Genomic DNA, 8,989 nt, shown 5'->3' on the forward strand with positions numbered 1-8,989 from the left:
GTCGACAGGTGTGAGCGGGTGTGACAACCACGCTGCAAAAATTTGCGTTGTTTAAAGAGTCGCGCGCCCTAATATGGCGGCTTCCGCTGTCCCATTATAGGCTCTCTAGGCACATAGGGTCCCAGGCTGGTGCGTTGACTGAACATACTAATCTTCAGTCAACGGCTGGTGTAGTGTCGTTTGGTGATTATTTAGTGTTTGGTAAAACCATAATTCGTGTTTCTATTCAACTCATTGTCAGACATGAGCTAACGAGAATTATTTTTAAAATACTGTTAGATTTATTTTCAGAATTATAATTCGTTGATAGGCTGAACTGCAATTCATTTATGTAAGTACTTGAATTCACAATCCAGAACGGATGCAATACCAAGATCTATTCACACCAATACAACGTAAAAGTATCGTCACATAAAAATGTGATTTACTTATTGCTGATGAGGGTGTAGCACAGTCTCGCCATTCAACCACATCTTTCATTACAAGATTAATGGAAGTCAAGTTCTTTGCGATAATTGATTAAATGCGTTCTTGGTACGTAGCAACAGTGTATAAAAATTATGTACACCAGTGGTGCTATAATATGGCTCATTATCAATCATAGGATCTTAGAAGTATAATTTCAGAAATTTGTACCAACATTCTCTCATATGTCAGGTAATCATGCTCAAAGAATAGATTCACACATGCACTTTGTGCAACTTCTGTCATTGATAGCAATTGTCTAGACCAATGTCATCATCATTTTCCGCATCATTTATTTTTGTTACAACTTGTAATCTACTTATCTGGATGCAGTTGCCGTTTGCTCATTGTTATTTTCATTTTCTGATATGATAAATTTATCAATAAGTTATTTTCATAACGTAGAAGACGAGCTGGTTGCGTAGTGGTATTCGCAAAACAAGTAGTAAAGAATTTCTTCTGTTATAACTACATATAATAATAATTTCTTTTTTACATTATATTATTTCCGTAGAGTTCAAACAATGAACATGTTCATGCTCATATTCATGGGATTAATACTTGAGCAAATTTCACATTCCTTCAAATTATCTCTCCATATTTACAATCAGAAATCTCTGTATCAACAAACTGATAACATTCAGTTCTGAGAAAAGACACTTTTAGCTATAGGTATTGAGAATTTTCAGTTGGCACAGAGAATTTGCCATTAACAAGACTGGTAAAAGTAGATTGTGACTTCTATCAAAACTAATATACATAGTAAAGTAAGATAGATATTTATTATGTATAGTCTTCCTATGCCTTCTGCCAACTTTCTATTCACACTTACTCATGCATGTGTGTTCATAACAAACCACAATTGCGTTACATGTAATTAACAAGGTAACACTGTTGAATTCAGTTACTATTCGGGGCAATGTGTACCGTGTACAGCAATTACTGAACTATACGGAGAATCTTTGAGTAGAATCATTGGAATGGTTGTGGATGAGAAAATATTGAACATTTATGGTCCTTGATTTCATCACGGAATCAAGGACATGAATCATCAGAAATTCAATAAAAGTAAAAAAATTTTGTTTATTAGCCTAATAGATTATCATTGAAAACTGGTTTCAACTTTAATTTATTCAAAAATAATTCTAGTTTCTTTACATTATGAAATAAATGCAGAAAGTTGTGCATGAACAGTTAATTTTCAATTCTCATTTCCTTTCCTCCTAAAAGGGACTTCACATTCAACGGCTGCTTAGTATAATGAGTGGTTAAGAAAGGTGATAAAATTATCTATAGTTTCATTCCTCCTGTGGCAACTACAATCAAACAGAACCCAGTTACATAGGTTTCCCACTTATCAAAAATTGTGTATACATTAGTATGGAACTGAAATGTCTGAAAAATAATGGAGCGTGGTCACTTCAACATTACAGAAAATGGAAAAAGGCGAAGGTCCGATGGGTGGTAGTGGCATACCACCTCCAACAGCTCCTCCTTCATATGATGAAGCAATGACTAATGCACCTCTACCTTATCCTCCACCAAATTCTGCTCAGTTTCCAATTCAAGGAATGCAGATGCCCATGCCTGCATCATGTAAGTCATTACATGTGTGCTAGAATAAGACAAATGTTTCTAATATGAAGATAAGTGATAAAAAGATGGAACTCAAACAACAGTTCCAAATGGAAATGTAAACAGGCAGTAATGTTCTTTCTCATAGATGGTCAGCCATCCACAGCGATGCCTATGCCAATGCCAATGACAACATCACATGCGCAACCAAAACCGCAACAAGTTCAACCTGGATGTCAATATCCGCAGCAGAACATAGCTCCGCAAGCATATGCACCACCGCCTACACAAATAACATACGTACAACAAACAGTAGCTTATGCACTTGGACCAAACTCTGTCAAAATGACATGTCCAACTTGCCGTGCCGACATCAAAACTACAACCGTTTCGGACCATCAAGCCAGTGCTCACATTTGTTGTATAATTCTATGCTTGCTTGGGTGGGTATTCATTCAAATATTTCTGCTATTCTGATACGACTTTATAAAATGATATCAACTATTCGGTACTGTAACTCATTTTAACTTCAACTCTTTCATTGCAGGTTTTGTTTGTGTTCGTGCCTGCCTTATTGCATGAGTGCATTCATGAGTGTGCATCATTCATGTCCAAACTGCAAGACTTACATTGGTACATGGAAAGGTTGAATATATTCATTTTTACTAATGTGGTTGAGCCTTAGCCATTCTCTTGGAAGATGAAAAAAAACTAAAGCCATAACATTTTGCCTTGTCCGTACATTCCTATCAACTAGCTACTTGCAGGCTACTGCCATTTCTAGTTAATTTTTCCTATTCAATACATTTCAAGATGCAAATTCAAAGCATCATCGTTTATCTGTACTATACAAAACATTGAAGATATGTTTGCACCACACCGAAGTATTTGAACCTTGAGTTGACAGGCAGGAAATTCAAAATTGTGTGTATTAACTATACATGCAGTTATAAGGGCTGTGAGAAACCAAACGCCTGAAGAAAAGGATTTGACGAGACCACTAGCCATTGTATTTCAATTAATAATTAATAATAAGTTTTGCATTTTTATAGTTAGCCTTCCATTGGTCACAGAGAGTATTTAAAAACATTCTTAATACTTTCAAAATTACCTAATTTTTCGAAAAGCTTATAATTTTGTATCTGATTCAAGAAAATTATCGTTTAGTAAAGTCCCAAAGCCAATTACTTGGTTCAAAAAGAATAAAGGTGTTATAATTCACCTATCGCATTCTTGTCAGACTATTTGAGTTGAATAATATCATTTAATAATTAGGTACATTATATATTCTGTTGCCCAATAAATTACTATATTCCTTAGTTGAGTAGGTTTTTATTTTTCTACTCTGGTACCAACCACATGAAGAAATTGGAACTTATTGTTCGCAGGTAGATATAATTTTGCATAGGGAAAAACATATTTCGTTAGATAACATAATCATTGTAGCCATTATGCCAAGCGTAACAAATTGTAGGACTAGAATTGCTACATAATATAATATTTCATCAAATAATCAACAATGACATTCTTATTCAAAAAGACGTATGACTTTCACCAGATGGAAATAGAGTGTATCAGACCATGATATTTGTAACTCTGGAACTGAAGTTAAAAATTTTCGGAATCAATTTGATATTGTCTAATTCCAAGAACAAATCCAATTTTGCTGCATTTACTCTTTGAATTGATTTGAATATCGGTGCAGAATAAAGGAGGATTATGCAATCGGCATATATATTTTACTCTAAAACAATATGGAGATCTAGAATAAAAAATTTTAATAAAATGTTGACACAGTCGATGACCGTTCGTAAATTATATTTCGAAAATTGTTCATATACGGTCAATATTGTATTCAAATATGTTTGATGTGTATATAATCTAGGTGTACATACATATGCGTAGGAATAAATGTATTTTTTTTCAGTCGTAAGATCAGTCTTTCACTGGATGCGTATGATCGTCATCTCAAAAATTACCTGTAATCTACATTCCTACCCCTAAGAAAATTAAGTATTACATGGGTAATTTTTATCATCAAACAGTTCTAACACATATGTATAATACGCTCGAGAAGCTTGCAGTGGCGACTCGCGACAAGTCGGATTAATCGTTATCTCTGTTTTAATTCACTCACAATCAGTCAAAGACGTGTCTGTGTATAATATTTTTATATGCGCACATCCCATCAGTTTACAATATCACAATCCTATCACAATCTTGGGTCAGTTGCCATCTGTGGTCAGATGTTAACACTTGAACGGGACATATGTGGTGGGCAGTGATGTGGTGATCGTCACCACCGTGGTCATCACACACACCGCGATCACACTTTATACTCGCACGATCACACCATTCTTCAAACGTTCCGAACTTCAAATTTCGCAGTAGCAAAAGGTTATGTCACTTGTGCAACATGGCGGCGCATGAAAGTGGCGATTTTACAAAGATTTTGAAGTATAGAATCTTTAAATTTTCCAGTTACTCGTCGACCTACGTACCTGAGTAAGTACTCGATTTATTGGCGACTCTGAATTCTATTGAGTCACCATGTGTCATCCAGTAAAAAGTGGTGTACCATCAACCTAATTTATCGTAAGCGTTCTTAACCTGCAAGTCGCATTTTCTGTCAAGGACAATACGTCTTATTAAATGTTCCGCTGATGTAAACACACTATGGGGTACAGACCGATTTCAAAATCGCCAATCAAATGAATTCTTGTTTTCAGGAATATTATTGTTGATAAACCATCGGATCAATCTTCACGCTGGTCATCTGACAATGACAACCATCCCCAGGTTGGCAGAGAACATTCATTTCACGTATGACGCAATTACAGTACATTCTAATTATTGGTCAATCACCTTTTTCTTTAATATCTATTCTAGTTCCTAATTCTCAAACTTCAACGCCAGTCTATCGTGAAAACAATCACGTTTGGTAAATATGAGAAAACACATGTTTGTAATATTAGAAAGTTCAAAGTATTTGGTGGACTGGAGCCAGAAAACATGATGGAATTACTAGAAAGGTGAGAGATGTAAATTAAACTCTATCTATGATTATTTGGATTTACCCTTCAAGTCCTACGTAAAAAACTTCAGAAATGATAATTTTGTAACATATAAATTGTATACTGGAGTGTTACAACTTGTTGTGAGAATTGGGATGGTCTAGAAGTTAGCAGAGCTAATGAGTATTCCACTTCTCTTCCAGTGGCTTAAAAAATGATGCAACACCAGAAACGTTTGACTTGAAGCATGTGATTGGGAATGAAGGAAACTACTTTCCGATCAAATATCTTAAAATTCTTCCTTTGCAATCATGGGGCCCGAGTTTTAATTTCTCTATCTGGCATGTTCAGTTAGCTGGAGTGGATGATCCAAAACTTGCCAAAAGTAGTTTAGAGTGGTTTAATTGTGTTAGTATTGCAATCACTTTCCACAGATCTAGCCACAGGTATGGGCATAGTTTACACAGGTTTCAGTATTATATTATTACAGTACTGTCAAAAAGAAGTGATAAGACTTTGTATGAAACATTTTCGCCGATTGGATCAACCCGAAGTTGTTGATACGATACAAAGAGTAACGGGGGTAACTCTTGAGGACCCAAGGTTATCTACATTATATGATTTGTTAGTAACCAAGGGGGATCATAGCCAGGCAGAAAAATTCATCCGAAACGCTGTCAATAGTAGGTTTCCGCAACTCCCCCCAACATCTTATGCAAAATAGTATCATATTTTGGAAAGTATTGTAATTATATGTTTTTTCTTTCGATAGTGGGTCTCTTAAATGAGTACATTAATGCTCAATCTTATCGAGCAATATGGAAAAAAGTGTTTTCTGAGGACCCAAAGCCTGGTATGAGGGGTGGTCACCAAATGGTGCTGGATCCTTCCTCACAAATGTTGTACTTATTTGGTGGTTGGGATGGAAATCAAGACTTGGCTGATCTCTGGACCTATAATATAGCGACTGACAAATGGCAGCTTATTTGCAAGGATACTGAGGCTGTGGTCAGTCATTGGTTAGCACTGTTTAATCTTGAGTTCAAGACTAACGACTAATATAATACATATTTCAGGGTGGTCCTACCGCCCGGTCTTGCCACAAAATGTGTTTGGACCCAGAAAGGCGTCAGTTATTTACGCTTGGGCGATATTTAGATACTCAGTATCGCTCTCCTGAAAATCTGAAGAGTGACTTTTACGTTTATGATATCGAATCCAATAAATGGACCCAGATATCTGAAGATACTGGAGTAGTGGGCGGTCCGCAGTTGATATTTGATCATCAGATGTCAATGGATGTTGAAAAAAGAACTATTCACATCTTTGGGGGGCGTGTTCTTGTGCCATCGCTGGGGTGAGTTAAATTTAAAAGCCATCAAGTTTAGGTATTAGCCGTATGATATCTTGTCCACTGCAGTACCGAAGAAAATCACGGGATCATGCCGAATTTGACAGAGCCAGTATTTTCTGGATTATATTCATACCATGTTCCCACGGGAACTTGGAATAGGCTGGCTTGTGATATAGCGAGACCCAGTCCACCTAATGTACCGACAATCAGATCCAGAGTTGGACATTCTATGCTATTCCATCCAGTAAGTATACCCACATTCGTTAGATTTATTCATTGAATTACCCATAAGATATTGGGGGAAAATATGATGCAGAATTATCTTTCAGGAATTTAGAAAATTGTACATATTTGCTGGGCAAAGAAGTAAAGAATATCTCAATGATTTTTTTACTTTTGAAGTTGACACGGAGATCCTAGAGCATATAAACTTGAGTGACTTGGGAAATCGAGAATCGAATCACGTTCCCGCAGCCGGATTTACGCAAAGGGCTACCATCGATCCTGAACTTGGAGAAATTTATGTGTTATCTGTAAATATATTTATTTGTCCTTGCCAACTAAGCATCCTGAATTTGTATTTCATAATATGCAATTATTGTCACAGGGTCTGAGCAAAGACAAAGAAAAGAGGTACGATAATGTACAGAATTCTCTTTGGGTATATAATATAAAAGACAATCGGTGGTCTTGCATTTATCGTAATGAAAACGTCGGAGAAAAATATTGGAACAATATGCAGGACCACGAACCCTGCCCCAGATTTGCCCATCAACTCGTGTATGATCATATTCAAAAAGTAAGTTGGAACAACAAAAAATCTTAACTCAGAATCACGATCTTACGATACTTGGTACCGCGTGCGTTATCAACTTTGACTGCGTATTTCTTTATTATCTAAATCCCTGTTTGCTTCACAATGTATTAACTGACACATAGATATGTGCGATATCTCTATTATCAGAGATTATCGTTAAATGATTAATAACAGTCGTGGACTATTTTATCCAGTATTTATATATTGTAGGTCCATTACTTATTCGGGGGGAACCCGGGACGATCATGTCTGCCAAAATTGAGACTGGATGACTTTTGGCAATTGAAATTATGTAGGCCATCGCATGAGCAAATTTTGAGAAAATGTAAACTGATAATAAGAAAGCACAAATTTGAAGAACTCGCAATGAAAAACAGTATCGAGGCTCTTGAATATCTACAAACAGAAGTATCTGAGATAATTGATCATTCTGACCCGGAGCAAACAAAAGAGGTAAAAGCCACATTCTGAATAGCTGTTCGAAGTAGGGTACTCCATGTATCTGATCATTATGTCATCACCAATGTTTATATCATGTTGCATTGATCAATACGATTCTTCATGTGTTATAGTTTCAGTTACTAGCGTCGGTACTTTTCCGAGAGCAAGAGGGACGCAATGATGCAAATTCAGATCTGGATTCATCTTCGAGTTCCAGTGGTATGATAGGTTCGGCACCTTTAAAAAATTTTACCATGCGGGACATTCATGCTCGTCGGACGGAATTATACGATAAACTCACCGAGTTCTTTCCAGAAACTTTAACTGAGCCTCGAGCTAATCTCATTGACATTTTGCCCTTGTGATATTTTCAACAATAAGGCTGATGAAACTCAAAGTCATATAATTCTCGATTTTTACACAAAAATTAGACTCGTCACATATTTCTATTCTATTTTATAACGTAAGTCATTCTATAACGATAAATAACAGACCGGTAGTAATCTTATTTAACGGTACAATCATTTCACTTGTCATATCAATCAATTTTTTTTCCGTAAGAATTTATATTGGCGCCGATCATATATTGTTATTATTTACATTCTTTGTTAATTCTTCTGAGAGGATCTGCTCTGTTTTTGATTACTTTATCAAGACTAATAATCGAAACAAAACTTCATATGATATGTAGATTACTTCTTAGCTATTTAAAATCTTGTTTCACCAATCGTATTATGCTAACTAAGATCCATTGTAAGCTTGGCGTGATCATAACTGAAATAGTTAGATAATCCCAGGTATATAGGTATGCTGTAAATTCTCCTAGGGATAGTAAATATCTATACGGGAATTTACAGCAGCGCAACGGCACAGGTGAGGATCTAGCGCTGCTCGACCCGCATCCATCGTACATAAAGTCCGCTGGGGATATCTTGCGCCAACCTACATCATATCGCGTAGTGTCTAACCATTTCAGTTATGACTAAGGTTTGTGTACAGTCGATTGAAGTACAAAAATATTTGTTTGTATTATGTGTTTCTTTTTTTCACTCAACCACAGCTGATCATGGTCATTGATGCATAAATATTTTTTTCTCATTATAGAGGTCGATCTAATCTACCTCTTATTTCGAATAGTCACAGTTTTTCTGTAATTGGCCCATGTCTTTTTTCCACAGGTTTTATTTCGATTCCACATTTTCCTTTATATATTTGGTTTTATCGCTACTTTCTTATGGCTTTGTGTGTTAATTTTGCTAATGATTAATCGTGTAAGTTTTTTGCTCTCTACAACTGTTTGTTCTTCATAATTCTGTTTGCAAT

At 35.9% G+C, this 8,989-nt stretch overlaps 2 protein-coding genes across 5 annotated transcripts; both read left to right on the forward strand.

Annotated features, from left to right (window-relative positions):
• Window positions 1-72: 72 nt before the first annotated feature.
• LOC105684457 (lipopolysaccharide-induced tumor necrosis factor-alpha factor homolog) lies at window positions 73-3,973 on the forward strand. Of its 4 annotated transcripts, none has more exons than XM_012397800.3 (4): window positions 73-331; window positions 1,899-2,061; window positions 2,189-2,483; window positions 2,588-3,973. In XM_012397800.3, exons 2-4 carry the CDS (start codon window positions 1,902-1,904, stop codon window positions 2,688-2,690), a joined length of 558 nt encoding a protein of 185 aa, XP_012253223.2. In that variant the 5' UTR covers window positions 73-331; window positions 1,899-1,901; the 3' UTR covers window positions 2,691-3,973. The 4 variants fall into 4 exon arrangements, with proteins under 4 accessions (XP_012253223.2, XP_012253224.2, XP_048510244.1 ...); XM_012397801.3 differs by lacking the exon at window positions 73-331 and adding an exon at window positions 351-534; XM_048654287.1 differs by lacking the exon at window positions 73-331 and adding an exon at window positions 686-1,350.
• A 154-nt stretch (window positions 3,974-4,127) lies between these two features.
• LOC105684456 (muskelin) lies at window positions 4,128-8,695 on the forward strand. The gene is made up of 12 exons (XM_012397799.3): window positions 4,128-4,545; window positions 4,770-4,839; window positions 4,930-5,072; window positions 5,258-5,462; window positions 5,545-5,737; window positions 5,827-6,062; window positions 6,131-6,411; window positions 6,475-6,652; window positions 6,738-6,941; window positions 7,016-7,207; window positions 7,436-7,678; window positions 7,798-8,695. Exons 1-12 carry the CDS (start codon window positions 4,457-4,459, stop codon window positions 8,029-8,031), a joined length of 2,268 nt encoding a protein of 755 aa, XP_012253222.1. The 5' UTR covers window positions 4,128-4,456; the 3' UTR covers window positions 8,032-8,695.
• Window positions 8,696-8,989: the final 294 nt, after the last annotated feature.

The sequence above is a fragment of the Athalia rosae genome, chromosome 4 (genome assembly GCF_917208135.1).
Source record: "Athalia rosae chromosome 4, iyAthRosa1.1, whole genome shotgun sequence".
Lineage (NCBI taxonomy): Eukaryota > Metazoa > Arthropoda > Insecta > Hymenoptera > Athaliidae > Athalia > Athalia rosae.

What these genes read in the sequence shown, in the direction of transcription:
- LOC105684457 (XM_012397800.3), top strand. Translation starts at nt 1,902, where the DNA reads ATGGAAAAAGGCGAAGGTCCGATGGGTGGTAGTGGCATACCACCTCCA. An exon ending in GATGCCCATGCCTGCATCAT is followed by an intron (nt 2,062 to 2,188) that starts GTAAGTCATTAC and finishes TCTTTCTCATAG; the next exon opens with ATGGTCAGCCATCCACAGCG. An exon ending in ATAATTCTATGCTTGCTTGG is followed by an intron (nt 2,484 to 2,587) that starts GTGGGTATTCAT and finishes CTTTCATTGCAG; the next exon opens with GTTTTGTTTGTGTTCGTGCC.
- LOC105684456 (XM_012397799.3), top strand. Translation starts at nt 4,457, where the DNA reads ATGGCGGCGCATGAAAGTGGCGATTTTACAAAGATTTTGAAGTATAGA. An exon ending in GTTTAGAGTGGTTTAATTGT is followed by an intron (nt 5,463 to 5,544) that starts GTTAGTATTGCA and finishes ATATTATTACAG; the next exon opens with TACTGTCAAAAAGAAGTGAT. An exon ending in GCAAGGATACTGAGGCTGTG is followed by an intron (nt 6,063 to 6,130) that starts GTCAGTCATTGG and finishes TACATATTTCAG; the next exon opens with GGTGGTCCTACCGCCCGGTC.